Source organism: Sabethes cyaneus, chromosome 1, assembly GCF_943734655.1.
Source record: "Sabethes cyaneus chromosome 1, idSabCyanKW18_F2, whole genome shotgun sequence".
Lineage (NCBI taxonomy): Eukaryota > Metazoa > Arthropoda > Insecta > Diptera > Culicidae > Sabethes > Sabethes cyaneus.
The window spans coordinates 165,261,252-165,280,593 of record NC_071353.1 but is presented as its reverse complement, the minus strand read 5'-3'; the positions used below and the strand labels follow the sequence as shown (position 1 = coordinate 165,280,593).

The window sequence follows — 19,342 nt, the reverse complement described above, 5'->3', positions numbered from 1 at the left end:
CGAAAACTCGTAGGTCCTTCTCAAGCATTCTCCATGGTTCATGCTCGTAGAGAACAACCGGACTAATGAGCGTCTTATTCAAGATACACTGCACAAGGTCTTAGTGTGCTCAACCGCAATTACTCGTGGTGAAGCCCATAATAAGCAGGACTTCCGCTGATAATACGCCTCCGAATCTCACTGCTGGTGTCATTATCCGCCGTTACCAGTGCGTCAAGGTAGACACATTCGTCAACTAGCTCAAACTCATCGCCGCCGATCGTTATACTAGTGCCCAAGCGACATTGGTCAGCCTCGATTCCGCTGGTCAGCATGTACTTTTTTTAGACGTATTTACCTTTAACCCAATCTTTTCTGCTTTAGAGAAGTCGAACCCTCTATCCAGCTTTTTACGAGCCATAATGGCGGACGTGTTCGTAATATTTGAACAGCATTTTTGACAATTCCCTAATACATCGCACGTTTTCTTTCCGTACATTCGTTTAGTTCTACCGTGAACGCGCGGAAAGAAAACGTGCGATGTATTAGGAAAATGTCAAAAATGCTGTTCAAATATTACGAACACGTCCGCCATTATGGCTCGTAAAAAGCTGGATAGAGCGAGCAAAAACCAAAGAAGCCAAGAACGGAGTCCGTAAACAGTATACAACTCTAGTAAAGAAAGACAGGACAAGAGAATGCGACCGAACTCCCTGGCCGCGAGAAATTGCGACATTTGCTGCTTTTTTCACGACATCGAACAATGAAAATATGGAAACTATATTTATGTCGAACCAAAACATCGGCACCATGTCCGATCGCACACGAACGCCAACCAAATGCCTGCCTACCTACCTACATGTTTGCTGTTTGCTCAGTTCAGTTGTTTTGTTTTACTTGCCGCTTCGCTATGAATTTGGCAGACGATTACGTAATCCGGTTCCTCGCTCGCTAGCTGCAGGCGGCAGCGGAAGAACCGGTCGTTTCGGTTCCGTGCGTTCGCGCAAAGAATAGCAGCGCGAAGAATAAAAGGGTTAATTAATTGGGTGCTAGATTTTGGTTCTCGAGTCCTTATTATTGACAGCTCCAATCTGTTTCCGCCGCCGGCCGCCGGCTGGCGGAGGTTGTTATCTCAGTTGGCTGTGAACCGCACTGACTCACGCTCACCGATAGAGGAACAACAGACTTCGCGTCTCTCTCAATGACGAGAAAAGAAAAAAACGAGCATTTAATTCCTTTTTTTTGTCATTGTTTATTAGTTCTCGTTCTGTTACTGCTACCTAATCAGAAGGTGATAAGAACGTGTAGGTCATCGTTTTAGGAGTGACAAAACAAATCAGCTGAAAATTGAGCAGTGTCTAACCCCGGTGCTGGTGCTGTCATCGCAATGTGTCAATCACATCAGTAGCCAGCTGTAGTGGCAGGAGCAAAAGTGAATGAAAAATGTCTTTCAACAGCATGCTTATCTAAGGGGGGTAGCAGAAAAAATCTTCGCAAAAACCGGGCGGTAATGGTAATGATCGCAACCCACGACGGATTCAGGCAGTGATAAAATACCTGCCCCACTGTGTGTGTGTGCGCGCGTGCACCCGTTTGTTGTTAGTGTCTGCCGAAGCCAGAGGGAGATCGCGGTCAAAGCAAATATTTACTTACCGAATCGCGTCAAGTCGCGCACGCGGCTAAATTCCCGACTTACACTAATCACGGTGCCCACGGTGCGGTGCGGTGAGCCGTCGTCTCGGCTGCTGTGTGTCGAACGAACGTGTTTGTTCTATATGTGGATGTGGAAGCCAGGTTCAAGTGAGTCCGGGCTTTAGTGGTGCACCAATAGTGTCTCCTCGAGAACGCAGGGCAAATCGAAATGGCAACAACGTCGACGGTAGGCCGTGGGCCGACGACAGTGACGACGTGCAGAGGCAGCAGAAGTAGCAACAGCAGCAGTAGTGGTAATAGCAGAAGCAGATCCAATAATGTCAATGTCAAATCGCACCTGTTCCTATCGGTGGCGATAACGGCGCTGGCCGTGTCGCTACTGCTACCGGCCGGGCAGGCCTTCAACGTGGACACCGTGAACTATGTCCTGCACGAAGGCACGGCCAATTCGATGTTCGGATTCAGCGTCGTTCTGCACCAGGAACAGCAGAGAAGCTGGTTAGTATTGAATTGCTTTGTTGGTTTCTGTTTTTTTTCTGTTTTGCAGGTTTCCACGGTGGAGTTCGACCCGGTAAGATGAGTGGGACTTAGTTTATGTGTTTTTGGAGGGAGGAACTCAAATGAAAATGTCACCTGAAAGTTTATTTGGTCCCACAATGACCTCACCATTTGGTGAGGAGGAGCCAGACTATGATTTCCTTGAATCGTAAATCTTTCGTTGGCGCATGATCAGCCGCCTTGTTGTGTGATTCACTTTACGCCGCGGCGCGGCGCGGCTGCTAAACGGAAACTTCGACCCGTTCCGATTCGCGAACACACATTCATTCTACCTAGTTGGCACCGGGCCGCGGTCGACACGTTGCTGCGCTCCTGTCGGATCCGAATCTAGGTGAATGTTCTCGGTTCAGTTTTGGCACCGTGACAGAACGTCCCACACTGTCGACAACAGGAGGCGTCATTGCCGTGAGTATTAGAGGAAGTGAAGACGGTTTCTCAGTTGACGTTGTCAACATAGTGAATGCTTATCAATGTTTTCGATTTAAACTTAATTAATGCCACCAGTTGCCTATCACCAAAGCACCTAAGCCGACAAATGCATCTAAACATTTGCACGATGTTTCCCAAACAAAATCATCTTCGAGCTTCTGTTGGGTGGTCACCGCCTCATAATAAGAGACCAGCGTTTTTTTCTGTCAGGAGAAGGTTAGTTCGCAAACCGCGGCATTTATGGTCGACCTCCAGTGACACGGCCCCGAAAAGGTTCAAGTAATAGGAGCTAATCATGTCACAAGCAATTGATAGAGTGCTAATAGCTGACAGTTCGTAAACAGACGTCGAAAGGAAATGCTATCTGGCCACCCGTACGTCACGCCGAAGGCGGCGGAGGGGACCACTGGAATGGATGCACTCGACTGAACTTGAACTGTGGCCGCTCCGCGGCGATGCACAACTTTGTAGCGGCTAATAGCAGAGGATAATAAAAATGAAAACAACTCATAATAATGTAAAATATGACTTCTCCAGAAATAGACTGCCGCTGGCAGTCGCTCTGAATGGAAGCAAAGGAAAAATCGGACTGAAACGGAAGCACCATGTGCAGCGTGCCGCTGCTGCAGCGACCCTAGAAGCAGGGGAACACCGAACGAAACGGTGCACAGGATGATTTACGGTCCTTTTACGCCTTTACTTCTCGCGCTCGCTTGATTGGGAAAACTGCTGCTGCCCTTTTTCAATCTGCTCGCGGCGGGTGAAGCAATTTTCCGCCACTCAATTAGGGGCTGCAAAATCGACCCGAAACTTTACAACCTAGAACACCAGCCAGAAATAGATGGTCTGCGCACTGGCTGCCCTAACCTAGAAGTGAAACTAATGGTATTCCTTCCAAATCAAATCAAACCAGCGCGCGGTTCTGCTTGGTACAACTTGCCACACCATCCTACATGCTGTTTATTTAGAAACACGACCAGCACAAGCCGCCGCCGGGTATGATGATGACGATTTACAACATATGGTTTAATCGAGAGAAAAAAAGAAAACTGAAAACCCCAAAAAAAAAACAGTTTCAAACGAGTATAAATCTAATGATGCGAGTAGACAGACTTCCCTGACTGACACAACAACATTACCCGTCGTCTCACGGCACACTTGGATACGTGTACGAACTGTGTACGTAGGAGTGGTGCTGCTGGCTTCTGGTAACTGGTACTGTCATCCGATGACGGTGTAGGATATCTTCAATGTTTATTTATAAACAGGAGAAAAGTTTGTTTATCAAACACAATGATCGCTAGGTACGGCTGGCTTTGCTGGCCGCCGCGATACGACACGGTCATGTGCGCGCATGATTTATAGTCCTCTGGCAGCGGCATCGACGGAACAACAACGTTAGGACATTGCGTAGTATCCAAAAGGCAAGAACACATTGTTCATGTGCGGTATTTGTCAAAACTATCGCTGCATAACAGTCGCTGGTTTTTGTTACCGGAAAAATGAACAAAACAACAGTATACCAAGATTCTTCTGGCATTCGGACAACATGTCCAGCCCACTGTAACCGCCGACGTCTGATCAGCTTCACAATGAGTAATTCTCGCTGAAACGGGGCCACTACTGACACGAGGTCTTCAAATATTGGAACTTTTGCGCTTGATTGGTTGAAAATGGATAAAAAAAATAAGAATTACACTTTTGATACCTCGAAATAGTGGACCTCTCGTTCGCCAAGGGGCCTAACAGGTTAAAAAAAGTTGAATTTTGAGCAAACCTCGTGATTTATATCATGGGATATTTCATAAATTTGCCATGAAACAACTAACAAATAGCCCGGTTCTGTAAAGAAGAACAGGGCTTTCAAATGGAGTAAAAAAATTTCTGCCTCTCACAACCGATTTTCATGAGGAGGAAAAATGCTGCAAGATTCATATGGAACATTCATAAAATTAGGTGTGCAAGGGAATTAACAGAATAAAACAACCAGTTATTTGGAGGCAGCGAAATCACGACGACGTCTAATTTACCGATTGACTATGTATGAACACAGATGATCATCTTCCATTGAAGTCGTGACGCAAATTACCTTGAACAGTCCTTTTTTTACCTTTGGTCGGTTAGGTACTTATCGATGATCGAGAATTGTATCACCGTCATCACCAGCACAACAGCGTTCGGAGTCTTTCCCGACGAGCGGCACTTGATGTTGAAGAACTTCTCCATTCCAATATCCGATCCGAATCCTGCCTCCGTAACCAGATAACCCGACTTACCAACCAGCTTCAATCCAATATCGTCGGCGACAATCGACGAACAACCGTGCGCAATATTAGCAAACGGTCCCGCGTGGACCATTACTGGAGTGCCTTCCAGTGTTTGCATCAACGTTGGCTCGATGGCATCCTTCAGTAGGACCATCATGGCTCCGATCACTCCTAAATCGGCCGTAACCGGTGCTCCGGTGCGGTCGAACGCAACCACCATCTTGGCCAATCGCTGCTTCATATCCTCCAGGCAGGTAGCCAGCGCAAGAATCGCCATAATTTCGCTGGCAACCGAAATCGCGAAACTAGTGTCCCTAATCATATTCTTTTCCGTCGGTGCTAAACCGATTGTGATCTTGCGAAGGTAACGATCGTTTACGTCCAAGACTGTTGGGAAATGGAACACGTTATTAAACTAATTATAATAATAATAATAAAATAACCGTTGATGGAAGCCTACCTCTGGTCCACACAACATTATGTAAGGATGTAAGGTGTAAGGATCAGTTTTCTCAATACCGAGCCGCTTCAAACGTCTCAGCTGAATAGCTGAAAAGTTGCGCGATCCTTTCATGGCAGGTACTAGCCGCTCGTACAAAGCCTGATCCGTTTGTGTGGCCTCGTGGAAAATTCTGGCGTCAAGCTGTGCCGCCAGCAGATTGTTGGCGGCCGTTACTGCGTGGATATCGCCGGTCAGATGCAAATTGAAATCCTCCATCGGAATGACCTGCGAGTAACCGCCACCGGCGGCCCCGCCCTTGATACCGAACGTAGGGCCCTGCGATGGTTGTCGTAAACAGGCAATGGCATTGCATTGTTTGTGCGCCGTCAAGGCTTGAACCAGTCCAACCAGGGTGGTGCTTTTGCCCTCGCCCAACAGAGACGGAGTTATGCTGTGGGATTAATTAAGTTGGGTAATTCACGAACCAGTCGTTTAAAATCTCTATAATTAAACTTACCCAGCAACAACCACGTATTTACCGTTTTGTTCGTTTTTCAAACGGTCCAGTGTCTTTAGGGAAATCTTGGTTTTTTTGTCTCCATATAGTGAAACTTCCGACGGGATTAGGCCGATTTCCGAAGCCAGTACGGCAATGTCTTTGGGAGTTTGAGAGCGAGCGATTTCGATGTCACTGCGAAGAAGTTAACAAATGTTTGAAATTTCATTATTATTGTCTACACTTAGATAAAAACTGAGCAGAGCAGAGAGAGAGATACCAAGATGCTAAAGCTACCGAAAAAACGGAGCCGGACAAGTGCTTCGAGAGGCACGATGCGAGAAGTTTCTTTAAAACGATTAACGAAATCGCCAAACGTTTGAAAGTCGGGAACGAACGACTGTTTTGTACAATCCGTGAGGTCATACTAAAGGGGGAACTACTTACGAACTGGTTGGTGTGCCATCCTATTATTTATACTAAGTATATCGTAAGGTTTCGCCTGAAGTGTGTAAAGGTATGGTTGATACGATACTTGGGAAATATGCGGTGGGGTGTAACTGGTCGGTTGACAGAGTGGGGTCGAGTGTGCCAGCGAAAAGGCAGTTAAGTCCACTCACTGTAGTAATGGTCGTTTGGTCAGATGTCACAGTTGAAAGGTCTCATATGACCTATATTTACCTGCAATTATCGGAGAAATATTCTCCTCAATTCTACATAAAAAGTTCTCTTCCAAAAACCTGCTTTGGACGTGTGACGAATGTGTAAAGCTTATGAAGATGATTCGCTTCAAAGCGGTCATGTCATCAGTGGGCTCAGCTGTTTCATCGATTGAAGACAACCACCGTGAAGCAATTTGTGAGCTTAAAGAAGCCTTTTCGGTCAACAGTGAACAAATGCTGCAGCTTTCCAAGGTCACCAAGACAGCATTGACGCCGCTATCTGCTAAACCCCTATTAAGAGAACCTCCACTGAAACGGCGCCGTGAAGAGCGTGTAAAGACTAACCTGCCGCCACCACCTCAGTGGGTGTAGCGAATGTCCCTCCGCCAAAGGAGCTCTTTTGGCTTTACATGTCTCGATTCCACCCTAGCGTAAAGTCCGAGGCCGTAACAGAGTTGGCCAGGGACTGCTTACAGTGTGATGATCCTATCAAGGTGATTCCTTTACTGAAGAAGGATGCCGACCTCAATGCGATGGACTTCATCTCCTACAAAATTAGTTTTAGATATAAAATATCGCAGCATCGCACTTGATCCAGGCACCTGCCACCTGGCCAAACGGGATTGCTTTCCCGGAATTTGACAACTCCAGTTCCAATCCAAAAGCTATTGGGCCCCGCCTACCACTCAATCGTTGCTGACAACTCCTCGTGTAGAGGTAACTCCAGTTGGCGATTTTTTATCCGCCAACACCGAGCCGGGCTCTTCGCAAATGGAGTCCGCCTGGGAACAACGGACCAAACCGTTCCCGATTCTGCTTCAGCTTCACGTCTACGCCGCCGGTTACCAGGACGCACCGATTCTAACTTTTAGGGAACTCCCGACCTCCCCCCCCGCCGTAGTCGCGTCATTCCTGCCAGCGTTCAACATTCGTCCTGGTCCTTCACGCGGCTTTGGGGAACGGGGTTTCCAAAATTGCACTCAGGGTAAGTACAAACCCGCTTTACGTTCTAGGCCAGACCAACGGTCGTGCTTTCCAGGGACGACGCAGAATTGGCGATTCTTTGACGACCGCGAGCTACCAGACCGAAGACAGCATGTGATCTTCTACCAAAATATAGGCGGCATGAATTCTCGTGTCACTCATCGTCTTAACTGACCCCTGGCTCGATTCACGTACTATGTTTTTCGCAGTGACAGAAATCCGCAAAACAGCCTGAAATCAACTGGAAGATTGGGACTGTTTGGAGCAGAGCTGGATTTCAGTTGCGCTACATGATCGGAACTTGTTTTTATGCGTTGTGTTGTAACGCTTTTGATTTAAAGGATACTGAATATAGCGTTACATGCGAATTCTCCCTATGCCTGGACTGACCAGAAAGGTTTTTTGATGCCTTTGCTTACAACGGCTTAAGCGCCACTTTCGTATCCGAAAGACCGTTGTGGAAGATGGATAGGGATGCCTGACCGATGACTCTTATCTCGGGGCGAGTATTTCGAACCTCTAAGATCTTTTACGAAGCTAATCGACAACTAAGTTTCAATACGCAAGACCCGTACTAGAACGAACGCGACGTACAATCCTACGCATTAAACTCTGATCAACGGAACATTCACCCTTATTCTTGCTTTCGTTCGAATGATATTCGTTCAAAAGTTAAGCCGATTCGTATTCTTGTTTTCGTTCGAATCAATTCGAACGTTCGAGCTCCCATTCCTTTTGTTCATTCGAATATGAGAATAGTCCTTCCCGATTCGTTCGAAGCAAACTATTCGTACGAATGCAGGATACGGTCGTAAACAAGAATAAAGGTGATTATTTATTAACAGACCTCAAATATCGTACGCGCAAAGCTAAATCTATTTAGCAAAGATTTACAAATGTTTTCGCCCTTGGCGACACACCATGATTCGTTTCTTAGCTTCTAATGCACTTCTTATTGTCTGCACTTAACAATTGTTTCGTATTAACCCAACATGGGTAATCTCCACCTCCCAGTTGGCCTCGAGGTAAGACGCTGGTCTAATAAGCCACTCGTCGTATGTTCGAATATCGGCTGGGAGAGGCTGTTAGAGTCAATAGGATCGTAGCACTGACCCCGCACTGATCTGTATTCTAACAGCTGGTTGCGAAGTCTGTCGTATAAAAACAGAAGGACAAGTTTCAATAACGGAATTAGCACCCAGGCTTTGCTTTGGGTAATCTCCACCACGGTGAGTGTCTCGGCTGCTGTTGGTTATCACCAACGATGTCCACACAGTCCGGTGCTCTACCGGGTCGTGTTCCTTGCCACCGCAATAAGGGAAGCTTTACGGCGAAGCGGCTGGTTTTTCTCGAGCGGGTGGGAAATTTCAGCTGCGTAGTGTAGGCTGCTTCACGGATGAATCGGTATCCGCTATATTCGTTGAAAGTATTGCCGCCGTTTATGCTGGTCCAAATTTGATCCGGAATTAGCCGTTCCGGACTCGTACTTCAGATTAGCACCCACGTTTATGGGTTCCTGTAAACGTAGTAGTTACAGTGGCGGTCTAAAGCCTACCAAATTGAAGGTAATTCTAACCTTCAGGTTTTAACGATATCGCACACTTTTAGCCTTTGCTAAATAATTAATAGTCGGGGTTTTTTTCAACACTCGCGACTTTTATCTGCTTTTTCATTATTGCTAAATCGGCTTAACTTTAAGTCTTAAAAATCCGCGATCACGCGACTAAACTTTTCTAGACCAGCACTTGAACAAAAGTGAAACTGCGTCTAATTGTTCGCATTTTCCAAACCGATCATTTATTTTGGGTGGCCTTGAGTAGACCAATCATCGACATTTAAATATTACAATCAGGGATGGAAAAAAATCGCTTCTAGCTATCAAGATCATAGAAGCGATCAGATTCAGATGCATTGACATCACTACTTGTCAGCGACAAACACTTTGTCGTGATCCGAACCGATTATAACAAACCTCATGTCAGATCATATTCATTGCATGATTGCGGTGTGACCTTTTTTCTCGCAGCTAGGTAAGATGTAACACTGTGATCGACTGCAGAGACTGTTTAAGGAACAAAATCTTGTGATCAACGCTAAAGATTCACTGTTTGTCATGATCTGTACGGATCATGATCTGTGCGTGTGGCGATAACTCACAGAAGTCAGCTGCTGTGCACGTGATTCACTTTGCTAAAACTTGGAATCTTTTATTCAAATCAGTAGAAAAACATGACGTTTTCAACGTTCGAATATTATTCCCATATGGTCTAGTGGTTAGGACATCGAAAAAACAAGCCAACAGTAACGTTTCGACAGGATTCAGAAACCGTTTTGAACGATAATCGAAAATCGCCGCTGTTAGTAACGACTTACCGGCATCTGAAGTATTCCTCTCAATTTCCCATGGAGGTCTTACTACTGTTGTTTTTGAACACCGCCGGTTTTGGTTTTGCTGATTCTGAAAGTACAAAAAAAAATTAAATTATTCAGTTTCCTTAACCAAATACAAAGGTTTTAAACTTATTTTCTTGTATATTTGATAAATTTTGTGGGACCATAAATGATCATCTCGAGTTATCGTCTTTTTCAGCACTAAAAAGGTTAAATTTTTATTTCATTGTAAGCCATGAAGCTCCTAAAAATCTCGTGTACGATTCTTTGTCATAATATCAAATAAATTAGTCATGTATTCAACAAAATTGACCGTGAAACATACCATTCAAATACAGACACTTTGCAATCGATGTCATATTGCACCTGAGTCGAACCTGAGTCAGAGTCTCTGTTGATCATCGACGACTGACACCGCTTCCTGCAAGCTCCCACTCATCTTTCTTTTGTAAAGCGTTTTAATTTTTTTAATTGAGAAATTCACGGCAATTCTGATGATTCAATAACATCCGAAAGTCTCATCTTTAAGCATTGAGTAATCCTCCATCATTGTCACTATTTTAGGAGCAGCGGCTTCCATCTGTCAGAGGTGGACGGAACGGAACAGAGGAGAATTTCGATTCGGTACGGCTTTCGTCGGTGATGCTACTTCATAAGCTAACAAAGCATCACACGGTGGTGGTGTCCTACCGTACGTTCTTTCACCGGGAGGTTTCACTGGGATCGGGCAAATTTATTGCTTTCTAAACTTTTTCGTTCGAGTTTTAACGAACTGCTGCCGGTGCAAACAACGGCATCGGCAAGCGAGCGAGAGGTGTCATGCGATCAACGAAAAAAAGTTACGTTTTCTTTTTCTTTCGGCTTCCTGGCTTGATTTATGATGATGTCGGCAGGAAATTTATTGGCCCTTGCGACGACCAGTCAGCTACGCTGACGGACGAACTACGAAAACCGTCGCTTACATCGTACATACCGTGTGACACACAAATCGGTGAATTTCACCTACTTTTTCGGTGTCTACCGTCTACTTGGTGAGACGGAATTGGCTTAATTTGATATCAACAAAAATTTGATTAATGATGTCATTAGTAATACTTACAGATTAGATTCGTTTTGCTCAACATAGAAGTTATTGACAAATAAAAACTTTCTCATCAAGGTGTTTCGCAATCAAGACAGTTTACTTGGTCTGACAGTCTGTAGTAACACTACCTTTAATAATGCACCGTAGAGACCGTAAAAGACCGATTCGTCGTCGGCTTGACTGGCTGAAACGGTGCACCGCTGACCCAGAATGTAGAATAAATTGGGTTGACGCCTACGGTCCGAACGGGAACCCTTTGCTAGCTAAAAACTGCAATCCAGTGTGACTCCGTCTATTAGTTTTTCACTTTATTTTCTGTTCAATTTCATTCTGTCAAACTCGGCAGATACCAGATGACGCACGGTCCAATAACGGTTTAGAATTTATTATTGACTTTCTAGCGGTCGTCGTCTACTTTGATGAATGTTTCTCCCGTTGGAAATTGGTCGTGTGCATCATCCTATAACCGCACACTGATATTGATATCCATCCGTATAAGGGTATAATCAATTTGTGATGGATCGGCTTCCGTCGGGGCTAATTTCGTTCCGAATGGCCACTTCCTGCCCTATCATGTATAGGTTGATGAAACGAAAGCGATAAACCATTCCGGCTGACTCTATAAAAACGTCATATGGTCATATGCTTTGCCGATAGCATGCGAACGGAATTAATTGTCAGTTTTGTTTTCATCCAACACTCAGCTCACGAATGCCGGACTTACAGCGTAAAGCACTCAGTTTGATTGTCTGTCAATGAGCTATCACTTTCTTCGGCTGTTCTCAGTGACTCATGCAAATATCATAGTCATAATTCCATTATCAGTCGAACAACCAACTCTCGTCGAAAGAACAACTTGACTGATGCTCCTCCTCCCGATTGCGATTGCGAATACACACAAGGCACAGGCCAAGAACCCCGAAGGAGATTATCTCACCTGTTGTGATTATATCATTATCTGTCGGTCGGGCAGAACACACCCAGAATTAGCTGCAGTAACCATACCGAAAGCCACCAGCACCACATCACGGTCAGGTAGATAGAATGAAATAAAAACTTCTTTCACCCCCGCAGTCATTGTTGTTGTTGTTGTTTTTGTTGTTGCTTCGGCGGTGGCTACTGCATGACATCAACATTTACCTGTTTTCGCATTCTCCTTAGTTCCTTTCGTTTGCCCCGCGCGTGTTCGATCCGGCTCGTGCCAGTCAGTCAGTAGTAAGCAAAGCAAGGAAGGAAGAAAGGATGACGACGCGTGAGATAAATCATCTTTGACGGCCTTGTTTCACACCATCACGCACTATCAGCAGCAGGGCAGTAGGCTCTGGAATTGCAGGTAAACACCACCACAACTAGCAGGCGGATGCATCGCCCGTGCTTTATTGGCAAACATGACCTACAATACAACTGGAAGCCGCGTCAAGGGCGCGCGCTTTGGTTACGGCCCATTTCTGATGACATTCAATGGCGCCTCTGCGCTGGATGTCGCTTGTTAATCATAGCCCAAACCCCTTTCATTCGAGGAGTTTTTACCTGTTCGAAGACAGATGACTGAAACGTGTTAATCACACACCGAACCGTTCCAAATGGTGTTGTTTGGATTGTGGTGAGGTGTGAAGAGTGCGACCATGAAAGAGCAACATAGTTAGCACCGGGACCGGCCGGACCAAGTGGTTCGTCCGTCGTCTCTAGGTCTTCTGGGTGGGCGCAGAAAACCATTTGCGCATGCGATAACGATGTTAATATATCGTCATAAGAAGACGTTGAATATGGCGAGTGAAACTAGCTCCGGTGTTAAAAATCAATGAAGAAGGTTTCTACGCAAAATAGGAGCTTCGATATTTCATGCCAATATTTTTGTTAGTTTGCTCCTTCCCGGAAAATATCGCTGCTTTAATCACATTTATATGCTCTAGAGTCTAGACCGTTCGGGTTTCTATAACTCTTCCACCAACAAATGGATGCCTTACAACATCCGAACCCATGGCAATATTCATTTACTAGGTGGCAGCCAATGGCCATTTCTATCTTGATTATTATTTTCGATAACTTTTCATCATTAGGTCATGGGACATGAAGTTTGTGTTTTGTTGTTTTAAAGATCGCCACCAACCTTTCCCATCATTCACCCATGTGTGGTGAAGCTGCAGTTAATAAATTTCATTTAGTGCCACGGCCAGGGAATACGAACTCATTACATCGTCTATCCGTAATGCAGCTTCATCCTTTCCTTTTAGCTTGCGACTGGCTCCAAATGAATGAAACATTTTCCACGGTTTGTTGTACATTGTCCTAGGCGTATTTACCTTGTCTGAACCTGAAATTACAAATTGCAATGATTTATTCCTATGATTTCCATAATGAACCATGAAATGTCATCATTTATGTTTAAAATTGGTCATCAAAACCGCAATAAGAGTACAATAAAACTCACATTGTCACTTGGGTTCAAAGCATACCAAACCTTGCATCCGTAACAACTTATTATTATCTAACCAGGATGTAAACCTGCTGGATTTGATATTGTGTGTCGATTTTTATCTTACGGTTTCATTAAAAGTATGAAGACTTGTGCCTAGGGACACGAACGAGGGGATCATGTAGGACTACGAATGCAGGTCCAATTCGACAAAACTTGACATTTTGCAAATGTTTGAAACATCCCTTGAAATTTGATACGAGAAGAGAGGTTTAAAGAGCTCTAGCTCTTTATAACAGTTATATCTGTTTCTTAGAGTTTGTAATTCCATTAAGAGTTTCATCAGGCCAAAATCACTCTTCTGGTGTTTGGCGTTGATATCGCATTTTGTAAATTTTTATGTGACTTGTAGCACTAGTCAACTTTAGGTAAATGGCTTAAAACGAGTGTTAACTGGTTTAAGAATCTTGCTCAAAACATAAAATATTTGTGATTGGACGCACAACTTATGGTTGAACGGAAAAGATAAATAAATAATCTGGGTTATAATTTACCACTTTCATTAATTTTCTTGCAAATATTTGATTTGTAGCACCATTTTGTATGAGGGATGGATTTGAAATATAATTGGCTTTCAACTAACACACAAACAACTCGTTAAAATTATGACAGTGAAAATATCATCAACTTAAGAAACATATTAAACGCCAAAAACCTATTTTCAGATCAGACAGTCGCTAATTGATCAACACTTCTAATATTGCTACATCACGTCACATGTCATCACGCCACGTCACGTCACATCACATATCGGTACAATCGGGCAAAAAGTAGGGTTGGTCACTCACTTTTTTTATAACTTTTCACTCTCAGGACATCAAATTGTACTAGGTTTATCGCGTTCTTAAGAAATCTTGTTGGGATGAGGAGACTTATAACCTTTTCTGGCGTACTTCCCTAACACAGACATCAAATTGGTGTAGGTTTATAACGTTCGCAAGAAATTTTGTTAGAACGAGAGAACTTTATCACCTTTTCTGGCGTACTTCCCAAGCACGGATATCAAATTAGTATAAGTCTGAACGTCGTTGTAAATCTTCGACCTGTTTTGGGACGAGGCACGAGAGGGACTTTGTAACTTTTTTCATAAAAATAAAGGAAAAATGTAACGAGAACCGTTAAATGCAAGTGTAAAAACTGAAAGGAGTGTAAATTTAAGTACGGATACGGTTGTATACAACTGTCCTGCTTGTGATAAGGAAACATCGTTACCGCTACGGCAAATCAGCACTACTTATTCGGACCAACCAAACCACAGAGCGTGGATTTTTAGTTTTCAATTAGGCCATTACAAATATTTTATAAAGCTTTTGTCCTTCCGGTGTTCGGCCACTGAAGGGGGGGGCGAAAAAAAACAAAGTGAATTTTTTAATCGAGCAAAAAAACAAGGGTTTTAAGAATTTTTATTTAAGGTTTAAACGTGAAAACCGAATCTATTCTTGCTTATAATATATACGTTATTATTTTCTATGCAAAAATATACGAAAAAAGACAAAAACGAAGGAAAATTTTTTTGGACGATTTTCGGAAATTCCACTGTTCTCGAATTTCCATTTCTGTTTCATGCTAGAAGCGTTAATTCAACTCGGAGATTCATTTTTCGAGTTTTTCAGACTGTAGAGCCCACAGACAATTGATTTTATAAAAAGAAATTTGACTCATATCCTACAAATTATTTTTTTGCCCCCCGATTTTTCAAGCCAATTTCCAAGGGGGGGGGGGGGTGACAAAAACTTTAAATATGATTTGCAATGGCCTTATTTAAAAGTTTGTTGGAGAAACATGTTACCCACTGTATTGTAATTAATTCTCAGAAAAATTTCCAATCAATTGATACTAATATCTCTAGAATCTACTGAGGGATGACTGAGTTATAAGCGTGCAAACTATAACGACTTTATACATGTTATACGTTACATGTTCCCTTTTCGCTGTTCTAAAGCGCACCCCAATATAGAAATTAAAGACGTAATCCTACGTCAAAAAACTTCGCGCTGAGTTTGCCAAATTAACAAATTTTTGGTCCTGCTTGTTGCATCCATTGAGGAAAGATATCGGTGAGTTGCAGGGAATCAAAATATCATTGTTCATACGCAGAAACAACCGACAAAAACGAAGAGCGATAAACCAGTTGTTCTCTGCCTATAAAACAAACATGTGTAGCAACCAGAATGTATCACGACAACAAAATAATAGTACAATAATACTTGAAAAAAGGGACAAACAGCAAAAAACTTAAGAAAAAGACTAGCTTGCTTTGACCCAAAGTCCGGCGCACAATGCTTACCACTGATAAGCTATCAACATTACCTTGGTAACTACCAAAGACTGCTGCTGCCAACACAGTGTGACATGATTATAGGTTTGCTTTTGTTGCATATAACAAGTATTGCGACAACACGGTTGTCATGAAACATCTGTATCCACGATAAACAGCTACGATATCTTGTCGTTGTTCTAACTTTTATGCAATAGTGACAAACTTTCATTATATATTGTCCCAACATTTTGAAGTAGGGATAATATTTCACTGACTCAGTTGTATTGCCATTTTTCAAAAGACGTAGTCAATCCTCTTCGGGACTATCTATAAGGTCTGGACCATCCTTGTACCGTATGGATGCTGACTTTATATCTAGTTCCATTGTCCGTCTTGTTTGACTTACCATGTGAAAAATCTTGGATCTCGTTAACTCGGAAAGCGACAAAGGATGCGGAATGACGAAGATAAGAATTTATCTAGCAAATAATCTCTATAGGTGATTTTGGATACAGATAATAATTTAAGTACTGTAAGACGTAACGGCAGTTAACCTAGGACTGCCCATGGAAGGTAGTAATGTCCCAACACCTAATCTCCAAGGTGTCAAACGAGAAATCGAGTTGTTGAAGACCAACAAACGCCTGGTAAGGTCCGCCTGCCGGCAGAGCTTTATAACCATGGTCGAGAAATGCTGGCAACGACTCTACACAGGGTAATAACAAAAATTTGGGAGGAGGAGAAGCCACCGGAGAAATGGATGGAAGGAGTGCGCATAACACTGGTGAACGCCGCCTACAAGGTACTCTGTAACGGTGGCTGTCCCAAAAATTGCAATAAAATATATGCATATGGTGCAAATCAACGAAGATTGTTCAAAATTTATTAATTATTCTATGGAATATTTTATTATGGTCGATATAAACCAAATACATCAGGATAATTTGACAGTAAAACTTTAACTTTTCTGCGCTCGGATGTATCTTCAAGTTAACAAAGCTAGCGGATTGGTTTAGCTTTTAACCAGAGCGAAAAGGAAAAAGCTTTATTAAATTCAGGCGGTGGCAGTCAAGCAGCGAAGCTTAATCGATTTTATTGCCGGTGATTCTTAAAGAAGTTATAAAAACCTTCTGAAGAGTGGGCCACTTGGTCGGAAGACAGTTTTAGAGCGGTCATCGGGAAGTTCGCGGTTATATAAAATTGAGATTGGCACGCATCACATCTTTATTGATTTTAAAGCAGCATACGATACAGTCGATCGAGACCAGCCATGGCAGACAATGCACGAACATAAACTGACGCGACTGATCAGAGCTTTCTTTGAGACGAGGATTGAGACAAGGTGACGGCTAGTCCTGGATGCTCTTCAACATCGCTCTTGTAGGGGTGATCCAACGGGGGTCATCGAAACGAGAGGCACGATTTTCACCAAGGGTAGCAAACTTCCAGGCTTTGCGGATGACTTTGATATTATAGCCAGAAACTTTGCGACGACGGAGGAAATCTACGCCAGACTGAAAGCGGAGTCTAGGAAGATTGGGCTAAAACTAAATGCGTCGAAGATCAAATATGTATGAAAGTATGAGGCTCGCTCAAAGTAAATAATCGCGTGCCTTCAATGTACGGTAACCGTTGACGACAATGAACTAGAAATGTAAGTGGTAGACGAGTTAGTATATTTGGAATCGCTGGTGACCGCGGACAACAACACTTGTAAGGAGATCTAGCGGCGCATTCAACCGGGAAATCGGATCTGCTTTGTCCTTCGCAAAACGCTACGTTCAAGACCGTACGAAGTTGACGATGTACAAATCCCTCATTAGACTATTGGTTCATTATGAACTTAAAATCGTAACATTACTCACGGAGGACATACGCGTCCTAACCGTATTCTAGGTGTTGCGGACGATATTTGGCGGAGTACAAACTAAAAGCGGAGGGTGACGGAGACGTATGAATCACGAGCTGTAGCTACTGCAGAGATTCCCATTGTACATCTGGCGAAAGCCAGTAGACTACCGTGGGTCGGACACGTCGCAAGGATGCCGGACGACAGTGCGATGAAAACAGTTCTCTTGAACAATCCCACTGGCACCAGGCAAACGGGGGGCTCAAAGTGAAAGATGGCTCGACCAGGTTGAAAGTAATTTGCTACTTCTGAGACGTCTGGGAAATTGGCTACGAGTGGCCCAAGATCGAGTTGAATGGAGACGACTGCTTGGAACCGTATGAGCCATTCCGGTTCAACGCTGCTGACGACGATTGTATCACTGTAATGGGTGCACGATGTTAGGAATACGGACATTAGGCATAATGAGCGTGACGCATAATGGACGATATAATTGAAACGATATATAAAAAACAAAACTTCGCTTTTCTAGAGCTAGGGCTAGAACTAGGGATAGAGTTATGGCTGGCGCTGGGGCTAGGGCTAGGACTATTTTAGTTAAATTTAAATCAATTAATTATGTTTTCCACCGTCATTCAATCTCAACCATCAATCCACTTAACGAAATAAATTGCTCCCTATTATGTACAGATTTACACTTTTCGTTGACGTAGTAAAAATGTGAATCTGATATCAAAACAAAGCCATAAATCGTGTTTCCATTGACACGTGTCTCGCAGAGTGTCACTTTCGGTTCACGATAAATCACGTGACATTCAGAGAATTGTCTAACTTGAGTCGGTAGGATGGTAGGTCAAAGCAGGCTGCACCAAAAATTCTTACAGTCAAATGCACTGTAAATTACTGATTAAGGTCACTTAGACCACACACAGTGAACCGGTAAAAACCAAACACACAGAAAAGCGATGATGTAACCAATCATCAATTACCGGATCAAGATAGTCGCTGGTGTTGCATAACAGAATGCAATTCTGCTGTGCACATGCATAACCAGAACGTCGAACGTCCGTTGAGTTTTTGCTTGATCTGGAGATCGACACGAGCAAACTGCTTCCACAGCAGATCCAGCTTGTGTATGAAGTGCAAACCGAGTTGTGGTTTCTTGGAACAGTATCGACTATCTTCCCCGCAGAACATGGCCGTCTCATTGTTGGTTTAAAATTATGACGCTCACTTCGGTTGCTGTTAACATGCTCGAGCGACCGAAGAAATAGAAATGCAATTGATTTGCTGCATTCAACCGTTGCTGGAACACATGTGCTCTCAGTATGTATGTCTGTCTGTCAATGAGAATGCCATTAGACTTGTTAGACACGAGCATCAATATTCATATAAATATGTTAGTGAACAACATTGCTGTTCAGTAATAAATGACAGCCGGCGTCATACATCAGAATTCACTGCCTACTCGGCTCATGCCCTCATGTAAATACATACCTACCTATGTAAGTATCGCTCGCGTGGTGCTCCACTTTTGAAACCGACCACGGCATGACACTCGAGCGAGGCCTACTAGAACTCCGCGCTACTCCTGCTTATTCTGAATAGAAAATAAACATCGTTGTAATGTTCAAGAACACTTCATCGTGCCGACTTTATGGATTTCGCTGAATTCAATTGAAGTATCCAATACTGACTGTGTAAGTGCAGAGGCCGGTTTCCTAACAAGAAACCCAGAGCTCAGCGCAATTAGAAAGAACTGACTTTTCCGATTGCATTCAACAACGCACGATTAACTTGCACATAGCTGCT

General features: G+C 43.5%; 1 protein-coding gene across 1 annotated transcript in view; it reads left to right on the top strand.

The window, feature by feature from the left end:
• Positions 1–2,046: 2,046 nt before the first annotated feature.
• Positions 2,047–19,342, top strand: part of LOC128744005 (integrin alpha-PS2) — a 165,378-nt gene continuing 148,082 nt past the window's right edge. Inside the window, exon 1 of the mRNA XM_053840744.1 lies at positions 2,047–2,130. Within this exon, the coding sequence (XP_053696719.1) occupies positions 2,084–2,130 (47 nt within the window). The 5' untranslated portion in view covers positions 2,047–2,083. The remainder of the gene's footprint in view (positions 2,131–19,342) is intronic.